Source organism: Cygnus olor, chromosome Z (genome assembly GCF_009769625.2).
Source record: "Cygnus olor isolate bCygOlo1 chromosome Z, bCygOlo1.pri.v2, whole genome shotgun sequence".
Lineage (NCBI taxonomy): Eukaryota > Metazoa > Chordata > Aves > Anseriformes > Anatidae > Cygnus > Cygnus olor.
In genome coordinates this window covers 73,609,698-73,631,740 of record NC_049198.1, presented here as the reverse complement: position 1 = coordinate 73,631,740, position 22,043 = coordinate 73,609,698, and the positions used below count along the sequence as shown (strand labels likewise).

At 36.4% G+C, this 22,043-nt stretch overlaps 1 protein-coding gene across 2 annotated transcripts in view; it reads right to left on the bottom strand.

Moving 5' to 3' along the window:
• RASGRF2 (Ras protein specific guanine nucleotide releasing factor 2) overlaps positions 1 to 22,043 on the bottom strand; it is a 146,587-nt gene that overhangs the window by 7,231 nt on the left and 117,313 nt on the right. For both annotated transcript variants that reach the window (XM_040542029.1, XM_040542028.1), the window contains exons 19-24: positions 14,970 to 15,082; positions 6,044 to 6,104; positions 4,699 to 4,802; positions 3,997 to 4,081; positions 3,198 to 3,395; positions 963 to 1,042 (exon numbers count right to left, since the gene is read on the bottom strand). In XM_040542029.1, the coding sequence (XP_040397963.1) occupies positions 963 to 1,042; positions 3,198 to 3,395; positions 3,997 to 4,081; positions 4,699 to 4,802; positions 6,044 to 6,104; positions 14,970 to 15,082 (641 nt within the window). The remainder of the gene's footprint in view (positions 1 to 962; positions 1,043 to 3,197; positions 3,396 to 3,996; positions 4,082 to 4,698; positions 4,803 to 6,043; positions 6,105 to 14,969; positions 15,083 to 22,043) is intronic.

The following is a 22,043-nucleotide window of genomic DNA, read 5'->3' as shown; positions in this document are numbered from 1 at the left end:
TACACAGGGCAAGCAATATACTGACTGAAAGGTGTATAGGAGTACCTGTTCATATATTGTGAGTGAAAATGTTTTTATTAGTGATTAGTCCTCAACAATGTTTTTTTCACTAAAAACTAACTTGAACTATGTATATTTTTAAACATCCAGTATCTATTCTAATAGTTCATTTCTTTGTTTCTCTCAAGATCATTTAAAGTAGTTCTACTACATGTACATAGAACTATATACTATGTATATATATATATATATATATATTTTAATGTGTGCAGTTGGAGTCAATACATGCATAAATTGTAGAATCCTTGCCAAAGGATGTTTTGGATACCAAAGCTGCATATGGTGAAACACATGGAATCAATGACTACTGTACAAAAATACAGGTTGTTTTCCAGAGTGGCAGACTACAAGGGGCTGGGAGGGTATAGGAAAGGAAATATCACTGTGCATTATGTTACTTTCTGAGCACCAGTTACTGGCCACTGTCAGAGATGAGATAAAAGGGTGAATGGATCTTTGATTTGACTAAAGCTTATTTGTCAGTCTTAAACTTCTTATCAGGAACAAGAACTCCTTTCAATTCTGTTTTTGAACAGAAACCTCTATAACAACCTGGTTTACACTTACTGAAAAAGTTTATCAGTGTAAGTAAAACTCCAACAGGGAACATTCCACACAGAATAACAGGGTGGGTTTTTTTTAAGTAATTCTCTAAAGACATTGTATTTATCTATTAGTGTGCTAAATTGGAGTATATTGAGCAAAACAAAAACAACAAACAAACAAACAAAACCAGAAAAAAACTCCAAATAGAATAAAAACAGAATTTAAAAGGTTACTAGGTAAAAGCATTACTCAACATTATATTAATTATTAAAGCTTAATCAAAGCCAGTTCATATTTAAGATGTATTATCCACTATTTACAAAAAAAAATAAAATGCTTTTTGTAGGTAAACATACTTTTTGAGTGTTTCTCTAAGATTTTTAAATCTTCCTTCAGATGATACAGTCTTCTGAAGCTTGTCCATGAGGGCTTTTGCCTAAAAAGAGAACACATCACGGATGTTATTGCTGTTGCACATAAATGATTGGGATTAGATTTTTTTTAAAAGATTTAATTCACTTAGCTTCTTCACCACATTTTTAAAAGTAACTATATAGGTATTAAGAATTTAGCTTCACTGTAGTTCCTAATGTTTTTCTGCAAATGGAGATTAGGCAGCCTTAAAGATGTTCCTTCAAGTGATACCAGAATATGTATTTATGCTAATATTATTGGCCTGCAAATTCAGCAAGAAACACAAGTTCATTAAATTAATAGCCAGCAATTCAGTTTACTCTGTATACAAGTATATTAGAGGCTTGATCTGGCATGCTACTGAGGCTCCTCAGCTGGATTTACCGAAATTAAGGACAGTAAAGGATGTACTGTCTCGCAGTCTGCACTAAAATGATTTTGCTTCCAAGTTTCTGATTAAAAATGAACACGTATTTGAAAAAATATTACTGTCTTACAGAAATGATTTTCAGTGGATGTCATCAGATCTTGGTTTCTCCATATGTAAAATACATTTTCTTTTCATTAATTATTTATGGTGTAGACTTGAGATAGCATGGAGAATCCTAAGAAACTTGTCATCTGTGGAACTGAATTTCCGGTTAATAGAAAGCTGTAGGCAGAAACTTTCTTTTTTTCTACAATAACAGTCTGATGAAACATTCAGATAATGTTTTTCAGCAAGCAATGGAGAAGAGTGCAATAAGGTTGCATACTGGGAAAAGGTTTTTCACCAAGAGGGTGGTCACACAGTGGAACGGGCTCCCCAGGGCAGTGGTCATGGCGCCAAGCCTGTCGGAGTTCAAAAAGTATTTGGACAGAGCTGTCAGATGTAGTACCTAATTGTTGGGTCATCCTGTGTAGAGCCAGGAGTTGGATATGACAGTCCTTGCGGGTCCCTTCCAAATCAGGATATTCTATGATTCTAACATTAATCTGTTTTTGTTGTTTGTTTTACAATTTTAAAAATCAAGCAAATCCCAAACATACTTTTTTTGAGGTAAACTCTTATATAAGACCTTGCATTTAAAGTTGTTGTTATTATTATTATTATTATTATTATTATTATATTTTTATGTAAAAGAAAGTAGCACCAGCCATAAAACATATGAGAATAAACTGATTGGAGAACACAGTACAATCAGAATGTATTCTAAGTGGATGTCATTACTTGGGCTGCTTGATTGCTTTGCAAAAACTTCAGAAACATATCGAGAAGGAAATGCAGTGACAAAAGCCTACCTTCTTGTATGTCAATTAGGAAGATCTAAAAAGGGCAATCTAAATATTCCAACAGGCTTGAAAAACCTGTATCCAAAACTGCCAAAATTACAAGTGATTGGTTCATTGCTCCGCTATTGCACCACACTAAAATATGTATGTTTTCAAACAGCAGAAAGTTGAGATTTAAATAATTCAATAAATTTCTTCCAAACTATTTAAAACAGAGAACATAAAAGGCCGGGTACTTGTCATTCTGGCTCATTTTGTCTTTTCTTTGTTACTGGCAGTCATTCTCACAGTTTCAGCCATACTGTTGACAGTCTCAGCAGCAAGGCAAGGTTAAAGGGAGAGATTCGCTGCATCTAAACTTAAGCACCTAAATGAGAAGGAGGTCTGGTTATCTACGGTTTCTTGTTGGGTAGCAAAAAAAATCAGCACCTTGAGAAGAAGTGCTGACCTTTCTACTAAATTCCTGCACAGGCTGGAAAATAGGGCTCCAGTTTTAGCCACCTGAGCTGATTATGTTTATAGCCAGTCACCACCTATGCATATATATATATATAATTCAATAAGTAGAAAATTTATTTTTTGCAAATATTTCAGTATTTGCATATATTTGCATATATTATTTCAGTAATTCAGGCTCAAGCCTTAGATTTAAGCACCTGCTAATTCTACTGAGATCAGTTTGTTCTCACAAATATTTAATTAATGATACCCAAAAAAAGGATATATCAAATACAAAACACCATGACACGACATACCAGCACAACTTGATGCTTCCAGCAAGTAGTCAAGACTATTGTTGAGGAATAAAAAGTTTTGGAAGGAATCCTATTTCTGTTCATTGTTTCCTGAACAACGTACTGACCAGTGAAATCTAGAAACCATCATCGTAATCAGATCTTTCTTACCTGTTTGGATACTTTAGCCCAAGTTTTCTTCAGTCTGTAGATTGCACTTCTGTTCAAGGCTGATGTGATTTCTAATACGCCATTATAATTGTGCATACATCGACAAATGTCAGCTACTGCTACCCACTTTTCAATTGAGTTAGCCCGGGAGCTGACATCAGCATAATTCATGATTTGGGAAGCAACAAGGTTGCTCATCTGACCAAACAGAGAGGAAGTATTTAGGACATTTAAACATAATCATATTAGAAACATAACTATTTAATGAAGAGGGCAGAAAATAAAACTGGTGCACAACAGAACTTATGGCTCTTAATAAAATCAGAAAAAAACATACTGAGATCAGTGTTGTAGTGCAGTGGATGTGAATGGGAATATGGAAGAAGGGTAAGAAATGCAATGGGGTGTGTTTCCAAGCCAACAGTAACAATGTTGATGGGAAAGTCAGACAAACTCAAGGTATATGGTAAAGAACAAATGTATGGATAGAGACTCAAAGGGCATTCATTAAACAGAACTGGTTTTATATTTTTGTTCTCTGAAAAAAATAATCATGTATGTAGGATAGTTTAAAATGTTTTCATCTATTAAATAGTCATTGAAATTCTGACTACCAATTAATGAAAATTAAAATCTTTGTATGCGTTGATATAAAGAGTTAATCACAAAAAGACCATAGCATTCAGTTACTACCAGATATTAAATTACAGAACATTGTAAGAAAGATATATTTGTTCCAGAGGTCATAGACAGTGTCAACAGAGTTCCTAGAAGGCAATCCATATTTTTAAGTACTTACATCATTAAAATGTTGACTAGTTTTCATAATATAGGGTGTTCTCTCATTTTTATCCAGTTTCATCCAGCCTTGCCCAAGAAACTCTCTAGACAATAAGAGAAAAAACAAAAACAGTTAACAGTAGAGTCTCTGTCTGCAACTGTAGCCTAAATGGATTTCAAGTATACCTCATTTTTTTAGAAGCTAGCTACATTGCTTTACATTAATTCCAGCATTTCATTATTATTTCATTATTAATGCTAATAAACAAAACTGTAAACATTATTAAGAAGATTTATGTTGCTTTTAATGCCCTCTCCCCATTTTTCCATCTTAATTTTCAGCTTTGTGACCCTATTTGAAATAGGTCTTATCAGTTTACATGATCACATGAATGGTAAACTACTGTATGAATGAAGTTTATTTGACATTCCCTCTCCAGAGACTCAGTACTTCCATACTATGTTCACCCTTCACTAGCCCAGAGCCTTCGAACACATATTTTTTCTTTAGCAACAGACTGAAATAACTCATTCTTTCAAAAAATTATCAAACTATATGAGAATCATAAGCAATAATAGAAACAGCCAAAGGACAATGTTCTGCTATATATGTAAGCCTCTTTGCCTGGATGTCAGTACCGTGACCTAGTGTAGTACCCGAAACTGTCAGTAACAACTCATCCAATGTACTCACTTCAGTTAATTGTAGGAAGATACTTACTCATAGGGTATACTTCTGAAAACTATGTGGTCTAGAAGAGTTATCTGCTCCGCAAGCTCCATGGCTGACAAAGTCTCAAAGCACTCTGGTTTGGGGCATTCTGACTGCAAGAATAAGGAAAACACTTAATGATCTATCTTTGTACTGAAGAGCATTTCAGAGCACAGTGTATTAAAAACTTCATATGCATTTTTTAACACAGAATTGTAATTAACATTTTTGATACACAGAAATAAGAATTAAGCAAAAAATGTTAAAATCGGGCTGGAAACCCATAGGAAAACAGGCAAGATATAAGTTTGCATACGTTAACTAAAGTCTATATATTTTGTGTCACTTTCCACATAACCACTCTGCACCTAGTTCATTGCTCACACTCTTTGTTGTATTAATACAGTGCACTTATGAGATGATGGTGACTACAGTTTGGAGGATGTTTCTTGTCAGTGAAAGCCAAGTATGGTTCTGATGGCTGCTGAGATGGTACACACTTATCACTTCATATAAATCCATGCTTTCTACATTGTTTTCATCCTCATGTGATTAAAATCAAATCCTAAAGTTTTGACCTGTTCATCTCTGATACATGCTCCAGATTCTAACTCTCTCTAAACTGAAATACGCATTCCTAATTGTCCTGGTTTCAGTTAGGATAGAGTTAATTTTCCTCCTAGTAGGGTGCTATGTTTTGGATTAGGATGAGAAGAGTGCTGATAATATGCTGATGTTTTAATTGTTGCTGAGCAGTGCTTACACCAAGCCAAGGACTTTTCAGCTTCTTGGTCTGTCCTGCCAGTGGGCAGGCTGGGGGTGCAGCAGGAGCTGGGAGGGGACAGACCCAGGACAGCTGACCCAAACTGGCCAAAGGGGTATTCCATACCATCTGACGTCATGCTAAACAATATATATATATATATACATATAGGGGTGGCTAGCCAGGGTGGAGGGCCAGCTGCTCGGGGATAGGCTGGGCATCAGTCAGCGGGTGGTGAGCAATTGTGCATCACTTGTTTCATACACATTATTATTATTATTATTATTATTATTATTATTATCATCATCATCATCATCATCATCATCATTTTCCTGTCTTCATAAACTGTCTTTATCTCAACTCACAGGCTTCACTTTCCCGTTTCTCTCCCCCATCCCAGAGAGGGAGGGGGGAGGGTGAGCGAACGGCTGTGTGGTGTTTAGCTGCCGACCTGGTTAAACCACAACACTAATATAAAAGAACAGTATTTCTGTCCAGAGCTGTAAAGGTACAGAAGTGATACATTTTAGTGACTTAAACATGGAACATTTCTACAGGCATATTTACGTGTAAATTTCAAGATGAACTTACCATTTGAATTATATCCTCTATTTTTAAATGGTTATCATCTTGGTCATCCTGAGAAAGAGCCCTGAAAAATTAAGCAGCAGAACATAATATAAACAAAATTATCTACGGTTATGAGAACTGTTATCACTGACAGGCAATCATGCTTACCTAAAATAAATCTTTAGACTGCAATCAAAGATGTAAATAAATAAGAAAGTCTTGCAACTAAAAAATTAATTTATTGTTTTAAATAAAAGGTATAAAATGGCACAACATCACAGTCATGTAAATGCCTGTTATGGAGGCTTAAAAACTCTGAGGTACGAACCATGTATATCTGTAGGATGGTCAATGACAATACACTGTTACTAACTACTGTACTCATTTGCTGATTATAGTGATATGGTCCTACATCGATCCCACTTTGACTTTAGCACCACGAAGTCTGGTGGACAATGAAAAAATCCCCTTTTAAAAACCAGACCTCAAAAATACAAGACAATAATGAAAATATTTAATCAGTAGTTCTCCATGTTGAATAATCCTAGAAAACCTGAAGGCATGTGTTTGTGTGTGTGCAGAAATTACATTCTTTGATTTTTTAATATTATACTAAATGATATTTTTGCGACGTCTGAAAAATCAACATTTGAGAAGACAGTACAATAGGCATGCATGAAAGAATGATTCACAGGGAAGTGTTGTTTATTGGCACTACACTGTCCTATTCATTGACCTACACAATGAGCTCTGAGCGTAGAAATATACAACAAACAATGAGCAGGTTTTACTTGTAGCAAATGTGTGATTTGCTTTCAGTAACAGAAGTGTTAATCTATGTTTTCAATTCTCCTATAGAAAATCTATGATTATTATCCTGTGGTTGTTTCAGAGTAATGGGTCAAAAATGAAGCCATCAGAAGGTGTAAGTATTTACCTAAGGCCATCTTCTTTGAAGTATTAACATTGTACATCATTCTAAGATCTTATTCCTTCTTTTTCTGTGTGCTATTTAACCTGCAAACAAAAGGTCTCAATGCTGAGCATTTGGCTCAATGAGTCCTCACTCTTGGGGAAATCCTGTCTGAAAGGATTTCAGAGATTTCATATTATAACATAATATTCTTGAAAAAAAAAAAGGCAGGTGACATCTCATATTTCAAGAATATTGTATACAAACCACAGGCAATCTGAAAATTTCAGTTGGATTACTATGGCTAGTCTTGAACACCATAGTACGACAAAGACAAGACGATATGAGTACAGGTCAAAAAGACTGATACAGCATTTGGAAAATAAAGACTCAAAGAAAACTTGAATAGACTGGATTTATATAATATAGGAAAGAGAAGATTTATGGAGAAAGAACATTATGCCAGCATATAAGAGACTGCCTATAACAACAACAACAATAGTGCAAGAAGTTGCCGGACTGATTTGGTTTAAGAAACATTATATTCAACTTTCCACCTGGAATACGAAAGCTCTGAAACAAATTCTCTGCAGAAGTCATATAATAGCTATCAATTCCATTTTCAAGGAGAGTTTAGATAACCATTTTCAAAGAGGATCCAGTTCCATCAATCATTCTAGTAAGTAGAGCAACTCAACAAGATATTTTCTTGTTGTCCTTCCAATCCCTTGTTTTTGCGCTCTGTAGAAAATGACTTTCCATGTAGCATTTGGGAAAGTGTTAAAGGATTATATTGCCTGGAGTCTTTAGCAATGAGTGTAAAATACAGAATTTGTACTATGTGGGTGGGGAGGAAGCATCAATGCTTAGTACACTAGGTTCTTCTATTGTGGGCTGCTGTTGGTTCATTTTGGTTTTCTGAATTGAAGGACTACGTTAAAATCAAATGGAGATACTTGCAGAAAGAACCTAAGAATCCTCCTTGTCTTCATTTCATCCTTATCACATCCAGACAAAATGCCCATTTCATCATGAGACCTGGAAATGTCTTAGGTCTAATGGGCAAGCCATGCAGTGTCTTGAATGTCCACTTCTTCAGGAGAACCCTAAGTTTCTTCTCCACAAAACAACTCTTTGCAGCCTCAGTAACTGTAAATAGACTGGCAATCTGTTCTTCCTTAGCAGCTTGTTTTGTGCTGTGTCTCATGACTGACTGCCTGCAGAAAAATACTGTTCAGAATGCAACAAGGCTATGTCTCTTCCTGGCAATAAAAAAAATAGAGGGCTTGCCCTTCTGCCCCAAATATTCTCCATGATTTTGTAAACTCATAATTTGGGTTCCTTATAACTTTATGTAGATTGGACTTCTCATCTTTGATACAGAAAAGATTGTATTTGCTTAACTTAATAAAGTTAATAACTTTAATAAAATTAAGTTATTAATAACTTAATAACTTACTTAATAAAGTAAGAACAATGAGATTCTGAAAAAAAAATACTTAAATTTCCCCCTTCTTTGCTTACTGATACTCTTTTCTATGACATGTAGTATTTTATATAGACTTCTAATCCCTTGCTGTATAGAGATGACATGCTTTTTCGCTGACACAGTATTCTTATGAAAAAAATTATTTTTTCCATAAATATTCTACATTTAAACCTTCAGAGGACAGCATATCTCTCTGGACTGGACAGAAGTACTTCTTAATATCATCAATAGTAGCTTCCACTTCAGTCTGCACTGTTGCTGGCCTAGTGGTATCTAGTTTTGATAGAGGTCTAGGAGGATATGCTGAGCTCCTCAGTTCTTCTTGGGCAGTTCCCATCAATATTCTCCTGGAAGTCATGTGAGAAGCTCAGGTTCATGTGAAAAGAGGTATGAGAGAGAGCTAAGGTAAGGAAACAGTTTGCATGACTATTAAACAGCATTCCTCTCAGTGGGACTGAATGGAGTGACAACATTCTTACAAATAAAGGAGATAAATATATACGAAATAACTTTCTAACTCTTCCACTTCACATCTGGGATTAAAATTTTCTCTCTTATTTGATCTATTCTTCATGCCTGACCAGTCCAAAAGTTAAAATGTTTTTCACATAAAACACTAAAATATGTTCCAAACTATTATACAGGATAGAGTATCAGTCATCTACCAAATTTTGAACCCCACATATTCCTTGATTCTCTTTACAGAGGAAGATGAAGGAGGAACTGTTTCTTGCACCACTCTTTTTCCCCACCTGGAATTATTTATCTACCAAAGTTATTTACAGCAATTCAGTCTCAACCTTACACCTTTCTGGTCCACCATCACTGAAATTCTGTGTAGATTTCAGGAGTTACTAAACAAGGCTGAACAAATCTCAAGCAGAACATACTTCAGTAGGTTTGCCTAACTTTCAAAAATAATATTGAAGAAAGAGAAAAGAAGCTTTTACCCTGCAGTGAAACCTTGTCAGTCCATTCACCAAAATTCTCTTCATGCAAGAAATACCAGCTGTTCTCTCTAATGACTCAAGAAGGCATGAACCAGTTCGGTATCTCTCATAAACACTTTCTTTGCCATGCTGTTTCTGTACTGCCTCTTTCCCAGAGCTTACCATAATGTTTTTGGAGTATAAATCAACCTTTCCTCCTCTAATCTCTGTTAACAAATATGATTAAAAGGCACTGATTTTCCAGAGAAAAAAATATATATACATGCATATACGCACATACACTCACAGGCTGGGCCAGTTTCTAAAAGAAGACATTTGTGTCCAAAATCTTGCAAGGAGATAGTCCATGGCATATACTCATATGCAGGCTCTCAAAGTGTTTGAACAATAAGTTTACAGTAAGAAATGCTTTTCCTAATGTCACTCTGAATTCCTCTACATTTCTAAGTAAAAAGAAATGAAACATAGGGAAGAAAAGACCTATAGTGGGGGCTGACTGACAAACACAAATTCTGCTACACATATTTTGATATGCCAGCACCTTTTAGATGTAAAAGCAGACAGTAAGCACCTCTTCAGAGCAACTAAAAAGCCTATTTTATGACACACTTGGCAATTGGATGAATTACTGTTTTCATGAGGGGTATGTTCACTGGCTCACCCCCAATTTTATGGTTCCATCCTGACCCAGGGAAGACTTTTGAATGAAAGTTTCATCAAAACCTTCAGTCCTCACAAATCTATGCTTTCACGTACAAAATACGATGCAAAAAATCTTCATGATTTGAAATAACAGTAAAAGCTCTTCTAATTTACATTCTTCCTTTAAGTAATATCAGTCGAGATCCCTCCATCTAGAAGAAAACCGAACAGGTAACAACTTTCCACGGAGGGTAATGTGGTGGTGATGGATTAAGCAGCATTTCTCCAAAACAGACATTAGTACTTGAGCCAGAAGAGGAACACAATACCTGTGAACACCTCTACAAATCTCTAAAACAAGACAGACTGTAGATAACCTATCTTTAAGACATCTAGGCTGGAATTCAGATCCTACTCAAGTCAGTGCCTATATCCTCTAATTGTCAGAGAAAGCAAGGTGTCACGATCTCCAGAGAAGTCAGCATGCTTTGTTTCATACCATTTTTGGACAGAATCACCATCTCTCTTGACAGGCAATTACTTTGGAAGGAGTGCTTCATTAGCTGCCTACAGCTTGTTTATAGCTAGGTATTTCAGTTAGAGTGGGTCCCATCACAGCATTTTTTTAAAGTCAATGCTGAGAGGAAATCCCGTTTCCCCTCATCTTGTCAGTATAACCTATGCCTATGAACAGTTCAAGGAACTCATAAAATATTTTTTTTTTCCGTCACAGGCCTCCTCTTAATGTTCAGAACATTGACTATAATATGCCATGTTGGCAGATGATAGAAAATCTGTAATCTGATGCAGATAAAACCCATAATGGCAATACGAGAAATACTCTGGTGTTCAACACAGTACTTCTTTACAATGTGTTGGTGCAGTATGGGAGTGTTTGCTTAAAATTCAGCAATTTTTGTTCGAGCTGAACAGTCTTGGTTATACCTACTACAAGAAATAGTAATCTTCAGAGACATGTAATAGAGAAAAATATCCAAGTTACGTGCTTCCCTTGACCTACTGCCACAACCAGACATAGTACCAAAGAAGGCATCAGACAGTAATGCTAGGAGAAGGAACCATTTCTGTGTTACTGTGTCTGCTTTTTGCACCAACAGTACCTGTGTTTTTAGTGCTTATATATTTGTGCACAGTGTAAAAACAAAGAAAACTATGTTCATCTGGCACTATAGACAGCCTGGGTACCCACTTGCTTCATACAATTACATTATCAGATAGGATGCAGGCATGTGGATACTGTGTGTCTGTTGGTTTGCCATTCTTCATGAAATCAGTCCCAGAATTGAGCAAGGGCCTTTTCAACCTGCCAGAAAAGCCAAACCCTCCTGACTGAAACTATTACTCAATTTTATATTTGGGGATATTAAAAAGTTAAGTGTTAAAAGAACAGTCTGGAGTTGGCTTGACCTGTGAATCCACTAATGAGCTGAGAAGCCAGTGTATCAGAGGGAGTCTTGTCTTGCTGCTCCTGAGGTCATGCCTGCAGCGGCAGCCAGAAGTGTGTGTTCAGTCTCCACGCTTAGGACTACCAACACGATCATCTTTTTAATGTTATAAACACTCCTCCTTTAATAACATTCAATAAAAATGAAGACTTGTGGAAGAGTAAAGGAATGTGCACCCCTGCATCATTACCACAGATCTACAGTTACACGTGAAAAACTCCACTTAATTGCAGATTATTTCTGAAGTCCTATAATTTCCTCTTTTCAGTTAACTATATAGCCTTGCTGAGAACATATCTTTGGGAGTAACTACAGTGCTTTTCAAAAGCTTGGAAACTATTCTTAATTACCATACAGCCCATTTTGCTGAGGTGATTTAAGAATCAGAGTTCCTCCTTACAGTGAAAGGGTGAGATATATGACACATCTGTGCATTTCATCTTGGCTGAATGGTTTTCATCCAAAGTCAGAATTGCTCCATTATGCTCTTTCTCATAAGGTCACTAAAGCAGTTCCACTCCTGGAGAACTACTTTCTCCTTATCAGATGACTGTTAACAAATTTGATGTGTCTGACAAACAACTGACTCCTGTGTGGCTGGAGAGAGAGAGAGCCCCAGAACTTTAGATTGCATTTTGTTCAGTGTTAAGTCTTTGGGGCAGTATTTCTTATGTGCTAACATTTTTAACTTGAAGATTACAGCCTGAGGTACTATTCACTACAGCTTAACAACAGCTTACGTTATGAAGGTTATATTTATGCAACAGCTTCCACCTGAAATTTTATTCATGCTACAACTTGTGTTTGAAAGTTTATGAGCAGTTTGTACAAATAATAAACACACAGATTATGACACAGGAGAAACTTCAGCTGCTACAGAAACATGGTTACCACAGAGAATGGAACACAGCAGGTTTTTGAGCCCTGGAGGCAACAACGCTGTGTCACTGATGTATATTGGACTTTGACTAAAAAATTATTTATTTTTTTTTTTAGAAACATTCAACATACAAGTGTTTCATATACATTAGCAACATCCTTGAAAAGTAATGCAGGACTACTAAAAACCACTGTTAGCCAGGGCTTGAATTTCATACCTCATTTTGAAGGAAATCAACACTCATGCCACATTGAGTCAAAAGGACCAGTTCTGCATTCTGAGCCACCAATGGCTCTTTTTCTAGGGAAAGTTTCTGGTATGTAAACAAATACTTGTGACTCTATGACCAAATCTATAATCAAACTACTTCATTTGAAAAATCTGACAGGATTAGGGTGTCCAGCTGCAAACCCTGATCAAAGATGGCTTTGTTGAGGGCCTTATCTCAAGAAATTTTCATTCTCTACCTATCTTTCCAACAGAAACTCCCAATGAGACCTCGAACATGTCATTGGCTTTACTTTCCTGCTTGTAAAGTGCCAAAGTATTTCCAGAAATATTGTGAGGATAATGGCTATGAAAGAAGGATTTTAAAACCACAATCTGTTCTACAAAATATTTCAAATTAGTGAATTTTTAGTTAACTTTTAGTTCAATATCTGTGACTACATTTTTCATTTTTACTAAAATTTTAATTTCAATTCCTTTTTTCTTTTACTTCTAAACATTTCTCAGTTTAAAGAAATAACTTTCAAAATGTTTACTTCTTAAAGAATTTAACTTTTTTTTTCTTTTTCATGAAGGAAACACTTGAAAATTCTCAGAATTGCCAAAAATTCAGTCTTCATTAAAATAGAAATATCAGCGGAAATATCGGATTAACCGAGTTCACTGGCATATACAGTGAGATAAGATACTAAAGTAGTAAGTGTTAAAAGCAAAGTGATGAAAAACAATACCTCACATTTCATAGAACAGCAGTAACAGGATGCAACTGGGGGCAGCTTGCAATTTAAAAATAATTACTAAGGTTGCATTTGTTGATGCAACACCTAATGGAAATTGGCTAATTCAAAACTGGACACAAAATTGTAAAAAAAAATTGTATGCTTAAAGGCCTATAAATCTGTTCCATTACTTTGCCAGAAACAATCAATCTACATTTGTTTCAGACTTATTTTCTTAAGAAGCTAAAGGTCTTAAGGCTAATTTTTCCCACTGTGAGCAATCTGACAGAAACTTTGCTATCAGACGTATTACTAAAACCCACTACACTATAACGTAACTAATCCTTTTTTGCTCTTCTTGTTATTTCTTCCAAAGAAATACATGACATTAACTTTTTTTTTAAAAAAAAACAACTTTGAATAACAGCACATACAGTATAATTAACAAAAAGGCTTATTTCTATTTATGTAGAAACTAAGTAGGATCCTATTAACATGAACTGCTTATATTAAGAGCTTATTTTTATTTCTTATCCTTTCTTTGACATTTTCCCCTCAGGTGAACAACTTCTCCCTCTTATTCTGACATCCCTTTTCATATATGTATCCGATGAGGAAACCTGTCAAATGTTCTTAGAAAATTCAGACACATTACATTTATTGCACCCTAGTTGCCTTCCAGCAGAATACTTACAAAAATACTAAGCATGTCACAGCTTCCTCTATGCTTTTCATCATGTCTTGTTTTAAGTACTGCTGGTCTTTAAATGCTTATTGTTCTTCAGTAATGTAGAATAACTTACATGGAAATCAGCTACCATAAAACATTCACACTTACTAGAATGAATTATTTTCACTGATAAATGCATGCAAGGCTTTGCTTTTGGAACAGCTAGACACTCAATTCTGTAACGCCAAGTGATAAAGAATTTGAACCCCAAGATAAATAATTCTGGTTATATGGAAGCTTAAAGATCTTTTATTTCATGGCACTAATTACATAACAATTCCTCTCTGTAAGCTACCTGAGGAAGTTAAGACACGGCTGTCAACACAAAGGGAAGTGCAAGCACGGTCTAGTGACTATGTCATGACACATTAGACTATCAACAGCCTCTCAAGAGCTTAGCAGCATGAAGTGCTCATTACTAAGATAGGAGTTCTTCACGATAATATAGTGAATGGTCTTCTTGCTTTATTGGGCAGCATTTTTCCGTAACACATAAACACTGAACCAATGGCTGGCAGATTTTTTTAAGAGAGTTTTCTGAATGAAACTTAAAACATGCTCTGACACTTGATGGTTGTCCAGACTCAAAAAGTTACAAGGGAATTTTAAAACATTCCAAATAACAGACATAGCTAAGTTTTCCTTAATCCATTTTGAAGACATCCAAATTATTTGTTAATTATTCTTTAGTTGCTATTGTGCAATGTTACTGTATACTTAGCTGTAATCACTACAAATTAACCTGAAAGCATGCTGTATTTTGCTGCTGGATGAAACGCTTCGAATTTGGTCTGTCTTATAGCTAATAAAACACTTAACAATCCTTCAAAATCAAATAATCTGGAGAAAAACAAACCCTGTGAATTCTATGATACATGTTCTCCTATCTATTTCACATACTACACATAAACTATTCAGAAACATATTTACCTCAGTATATTTGCAGTAGCCTTCCTTTCTTGTGGTAGAAGGTCAGGGTCTCTTAAAACTTCTTCCAGCAGATTTAACACATTCATTTTCAGCTCATTATTTAGCTCAAAATCCTGCAAAGGAAAACAAATTTACTTCCTTTTGTTTTAACAATACTGATCAAACAATTGAAAAGATACAGTTTTTTGAGTTTTGTCTATTCCTTTTCTCATGCTATCTGGTAAGAAAATATTTAATGAAACTTGGAAAACTGTAGTAGTGAGCAGGCTACATGTGTGGTAATCTGAAAGGCTACAATTTATCTAATTTTCTGACCCTTACTTTGTGGAACTGGGCAAATCACTTAACCTTTTTGCTCTGAATTTAGGAAAACATCTCACCAGTATCCACAACGTGTCTTATCCTCTATTGTCCTGTGATGACCATAAAAGTGGAAAAACAGAAAAGCAGAGACAACTGCCTAGCAAGGGTGGACACTGTTTTTTTCCACTATTTTACTGAGATTTCTTATTTACCTACTTCCCCCTCTGCTACTTCTTCTTCCATAATCCTCTTTTTGGAAAGGTCTGCTTTTTATTTGATGTAGTGGAGTATTCAACCTATATAAGCATGATAAATCACACCAGTGTTCTCTGGTACCGCACTTAAGAGTTCTGGCATTTTAGTTATTTCTAAGGCTGACTAATACCTTACACAGGACCACCACTCTAAAACAGAAACAGACAACAATTTATGTTGATAACTGCTATTGGATAAAATCAAATAATAGAACAATGTACAAATTTTAAGGTAGGAACTTAGAGTTAAATCTTGGAGTAGACTCCACGAAGACTTGGATTTAGCTCAAAGCTAGTATTTGGATAAGAAAACTAAACACCAAGTCTTTGCTAATCCAGTGCATCTGTAGGTTCTCCTTGATAACCCACAGTTACTTGCAAGTAAGACCATGTTTGTGGCAAGCCCCTGCTTGTTTCCATGGGAACAGAAGCAGAGCCAGCAATAAAGTTACCAAAACTGGAGAATATTTGGCACCTCTGTACAAGGGCTGTATATTTTGTTTTCCCAAAGAACCAGCTACCTCCCCTTATGTTGCAATAGGCTCCTAAATTGGCAGGATTTCTGGAGCTCTGTCCCTCTCCCTGGAAGGGAAACAGTCAAATGCTTCTAGGGAGAATCACGTCTGGTAGACACACATCCTCACACCATCCATCTCACTTGAGTGGATGCACCATAGTGCACCCGAAGTCACACAGGAAGGTGATGCTTAGTTTGGAAAAGCGCTGAAATACACTAGGAGGATGTATGTTCATTAAAGAAGGTGGTGCCCCAATCACTCCCACATGGCTTTTTGAGAAAGCTTAGTGTTCAAATCGTCAGCATGAAGTGAGGGATTAGGCTGCCTTCTTGCCCACAAATGCCCTGCTGCTCTTCCTCAGTAAAGACCTGGGCATTCCTCCTCTTAAAAGTATCCTGTTTTGAGTCTTCAAAAGTCTCCTCACTTTTACAAGAGCTAATTGAAACCAGCTAGTATTTGTGTATTAGTCCTTTGTGATGTTTGTTCATATCGGAAGATTTTAGAGAACAGCAAGGCAAGCAAAATCAGGCTTTGGATAGGATATCGGACACCCCCAAACAAGCAAAAATAGTTCTAGATACTGCACTGCGTTTGTTTTATAAAGTTATTTTCTATACCTATTGTCCAAAATGCCTGTTTGAGGAACTATTTTAACCTGTTTGCCAAGGAAGACAGAGTTTATTTATTTATCTATTTAGGATATAGAAATGGGACTAATTAGTGAAAGTATAAGGAATGTAACTGAACTATAGGAGAGTATTGTTTGCTCCAGTGACTTTTAATAGAAAACCATTTGGAATATAAAACTATCAAAATTCAGCTAAAGGAGAAACCTTGAAGAAGACTGCATAGGCTTAAGCAACCATTTTAATTAATATTGGTATTGTCTTTTCAATAGCTTAATGGTTATAAAAGAAGATGGGTAGTATCCAAGTTATCCAAGAACTGACAAATCTAACATGCTTATTTAACATGTTGGATAGAATTCTCAGAATTGGGTAGAATTCTTAGAATTGGATAGAATAAAAACATTATCAGGATTTTACCTCCAAGTATGTTTTTCAAACCACAGTCTGTTGGTTATTTTCATTATATGATATTTTTTTCTCAAAAGGTTTGCTTTATTTTAAAAATACAAACTTTTGTTCTAGTTACAAGTTATTGCATATGTCAATCAGGATGGGAAAGCCTCACCTATGAATATAAGACTCAGTAAAAAAAAAAAAAAGGCATGTTTTTTCATGTTTACAGGCTAATTCTCATACATAATGAAATTAATATAATGTATGTTAACAACAAAACATGTTTGTTAACTATCTCCACAAGATAAGATTCCTGAAACTGATGGAAAAAACAGTATTATTTGCAAACTATGAGACACTTAGTTGCTAGGGTTAGGGCTAGCTCTCACTTCAGTTAGGCTGGCTTTGGAAGAAACTTCACAGTGTAAAAACCCACCCCTCTAACTTCAGAAAAACTAGAAAAAAAGACCCTTGATCAGCTTAGCCAGCCCAAACTCTACCGTGGATAGTACAGACTGATAAGAGATCATACACAGGGGATTCACGGGTTTGTGTGGCTCTCTCAGTCCCATCTATGAGTTACACTTGCACACCAGCCTGACTGCAATTAGAAGATGCCACATCATAGCACAACCTTCCCATAGGACAGAGTAGGGTCTATATTGATGCAGTTTCTGCAGCTGTTGTCTTACTGCCCCAAATTTGTGGTTGTTTTTTGTCTGCTTGGTGGCATTCTTTTTAAAACAATGTGCAAGTTGCTTCTCATAATGTAAGGAGAAAACACAATGAAAAAAGGTGGAATTCAAAAGACGACTGGGGAGCTAATCTATTTTACAGCTGAAGTTAGGGATATACAGGTTCCCAAGATGCTAACATGATGAGCAATGTCTAAAAAAATCTATGGAAATCAATTTCACGTTATTTAAATCTTTGTAGAAAGTTTAACCTCAGAATTACAAAACCATACCAAAATACTTAGCTATCAATTCCAAACACTTTATAGATAAATATCTGTTATATTTGTACAGACAGATAACTATCAGAAAACTAACAGATAACTATCTGTTATATCGGTACATTATAGCTACCTCTATTAGGGACATTGTTTTTGAATATATACTTACTTATTATGTAAATATGTCTATTTATACTATTAGTACATATAGACCGAAATATAGATACCAATAGGTGTAGATATACTGTATACGTGTATGTCATATATCTATATATAATTTTAGATTACTCATGACATTTTTCATCTGTTGTTATCACCTGTTAACACATTTCCCTAATTCTTCAGCACTTCTGATCTGAAAGTCTCCCATCTTGCAAACAGCAACAGAACACTGCCACCATCCCCCAGCACAAGGCAGACTGCAGCACCCAGCAGGCCTGGCAGAAGCAAACAGGCTCCCAACTTTTTGCTGAGTAGAAGTGAAGGCTGAGTAAAGCTGCTATACTCACAATTAAATGGCTGCATGTGTCAGAATTTGGACTATCCCAACATTCAAGGAAAATTTTCACTGAAATTTACATATCACAGAAAGAATACAGTCAGTGAGACAAGAAGTTCTAAATTTTCCAACATGCATTTTTTGATTTGACAGTGACTTAATCCTTCATGAAAGGGTACATACCTCTAATATATTTTAGAGTCCATATTAACCTAAAGATTTGTGGGTTTTATTTAGATTTCTATTTGGCTCAAGCAGAAAAATTAATTAAAATTTTGATGCAAAAATTCAAGTTCTATTTGTAAATCCATTATTGTCAGTAATGAGAAAAGGTATTTATTTAATATATACAGTACAAAATCACTTATGAAATGTGCAAATATAGAAAAAATGACAGCAGATTAGTTAAGTGAGAGTGCTGCCCTGGAGTCACCTAGAATAAGAATATCATGTATGAAGTTCTTCAATGATCAAAAGCATTGCACACAAGGTTCAGCATCTTTTATCAAAGTTTCCAGCAGTAGAGCAGTGTGGCAACAGGGGGAAATGTATTCGTTTTGCTGACACCCACGGGCATTATGAAAGCAAAAGCCTCCTGTCCTGGTTTGGTTAGGATAGATGATTTTCTTCATAGTAGCTGGTATAATGTTATCTTTGGGATTTTTGATGAAAGCGGTGCTGATAACACACCCATGTTTTAATTGTTGCAGAGCAGTGCTTACACTCAGCCAAGAACTTTCCATCTCCTCACATTGTCCTGCCAGCGAGGCGGCTGGGGGTGCAGCAGGAGCTGGGAGGGGACAGAAGCAGAACAGCTGACCCAACTGGCCAAAGGGATGTCCCATACCATGTGGAGTCATGCTCAGCAATAAATTGTCAGGGAGTTGTTCAGGGAGCAGTTGTTGCTTGGGGACTGGCTGGGCACTGGTCTGCAGGGGGTGAGCAACTGTCTTTACCTCAACCTGTGAGTATTTTGACTTTTGCCCTTCCGATTCTCTTCCCTCATCGAGGCAGAGGGGCGGAGGGCGTGGGCGAGCAGCTGTGCTGCTTACCTGCTTAGTGGGGTTAAAACACAACACCTCCTTTATAGCTACAGAGCACCGAAGTCAGTAAGATTACATTTCCAGCAGATTCACAGCCAGCCTGTTGATGGGCACCATCCACTGGACTGGACAGTACTATTCTCTTTAGAAAGTGCTTGCACATTCTCTTGCCAGGAGGAGCTCGAAAAGCTGTTCTGCAGTATGAGCAGTGTTTCAGAAGCAACCTATCCAGCTGAGTCAAAAATTAAAAAAAAAGAAGTGATGATGGATTTGGAATCACTGCACAACAAGACAGATTTCAACGATGGCAGCAGAAAGCGAGAAAAACAGGACTTAGCTGAGCCAGCGAGGTTCAACAACAAATTTACTGTAGATTTACTACAGGTGATTATACAGAGAATGTAATTTTCAAGTTTCGTCATGGGTTCAGTGAAACCCCAAAACTTTTTCTTCTCCTCTTTCTTTAAATTTTCCTCAGTGAGAGGAAACATTCTTCATTTAAACAATGTGAGGAAACATTGAATAACCCCAGGCAAACAAAAGGGAGCTAAAACCTGAAAACATAATTTATTTGGAAAATATTTTGAGTATTTCAGTGATAAGGACTACAAAGGACACAGGGAGGGAGGGAAGGAAGGAGCAGGAAAGGGGAGGGGACAGAACTGTATATGGAGGCATCATGAAGAAAGTCTAAAGGGAATCATTTCACAGAATAGTATTATCCAACTGCAGTGTAACTCTACATCCTACCCATAAAAATAACCTAAGTTCAGCTTGCAAAACAGAACCAAGACTTCAACTTCTTGGGCATCTGCTTACAAGGCATAAAAAAAAAAAAAAAAAAAAAAAAAAAAAAAGGCAGATTGGCTTCAGAAGCCTGTGATTGCCATGTGAAGAGGAGGAGGAGGAGTACAAGTTGTCAGGATAAATGTAATGCTACGCCCTCATGACAGTCTTTGCTGAATACATTTGGACTAATTTTATTAGTTTCTCACTACTTTTTTATTCTGATTTTCTGTTACATAACATTACGCTCTGAGGAGATGCATGAGAAGTTCTCCCAGGAGATCTGCAGGTACACCTGGCTCACCGGGACGTGCCACCTGCCCGAGCATCACACTCAAAGTGTACAGGGCTCTGTGATAATCAGAGACGGACAGAAAGCTCTAATCCACTCACCAAGAGTGCCTCCCAAGCTGGAAGCCTTTTTACAAGCAGGGAAGAAAAAAAACCTGACTGCTTTCCAATTCAGATTTCCAACATTGGCACATACAACCCATGGTGTTTCCACAGACTCTCCCAGACGTAGTTGATATTCACACTACAAGCAAGAAAATCAATGCACTGAAATCTTTTCCCTGCCACTTCTCTTCATCTTGCGAATAGCTATGTAGTGAGGATCTTTCAGTCCATAAATGACAAACAAGAGAAACTGAGGAGAGATGTGTTTGAAGGAAATGTGGAAGCAGAAAAGACAAACATGTAGAAAGAAAAGAAGTGGTCACATTTCTAAAATGCAAGGTGCAAGGTGCAATTAACCAGAGAGGTATCAAATAAGAAGAAATGTCAGTGAGGACAGGAATTATATATTATAGTGAGACTATGGCATAATGGCTGTACAATGGGAAAGTGTTGAGAGGCATCTGGAAGAGAAAAAGCTCCAGTGGAGAGGAAGGAAGAATTAATTACTGAAGGGAGAAGTAAAACATAATGAAGGATTAAAAATACCAGATGTGAAAGAGAGAGGAAACTACATGTACAGCTGACGTCTAGTTTTGGATGCCTCTAAGAGTACTCATACAATGTGGAGGTACTGTGTGCAGACTCATTGTCCTTTGCCCCCATTTCCAGCAGCAAGCTGAAAATAGCAGATGGGCACAGACACTGAGAAAGACCAGCACTGCTGCTGGCTATAACTGATTACCTTAAAGTGACAGGCTAATGATAAAACCCTGCTGGGAGCCCAGCACTGGAGATGACCAGGGGGGAGAGATCTACCGAAAGACTGTTTACAATGAAATTGGTATATTTTTAAATAGATGGATTTTGCCTTACGATTTTAATATATCTGCTCTTATGCCAAAGTGTAAACAGATCATCATTTCAATGACATCAGTGGAATAACTCTTAATCTTCTATACAGAAGATCACATTCTATCACAGTTTACTGGAATTACTCCAGTGATGCAGTCCTCTACAACAGTATTTCATTTTCCAGCATAAAAGCACAAATACTACATACAGTCGTGCTACAGGAGATTTTCATATCTTCACTTCCAACAAAACATTTACACATTAGGAAAATAAAAAGATAAAAGATATTAAAATTGGCTGTCAAGGAAAATTCATCCCTGAACTACTCCTAGTTTATTTCAGAAAGCAATCAAAGGACAGCACCTTTGTCTTCCAGTTAGTTTCAAGTGCAAACAACCATCATTTGGGGAAGAGTGCCAGTCCTGATTCCATGGTATCAGTGTTAG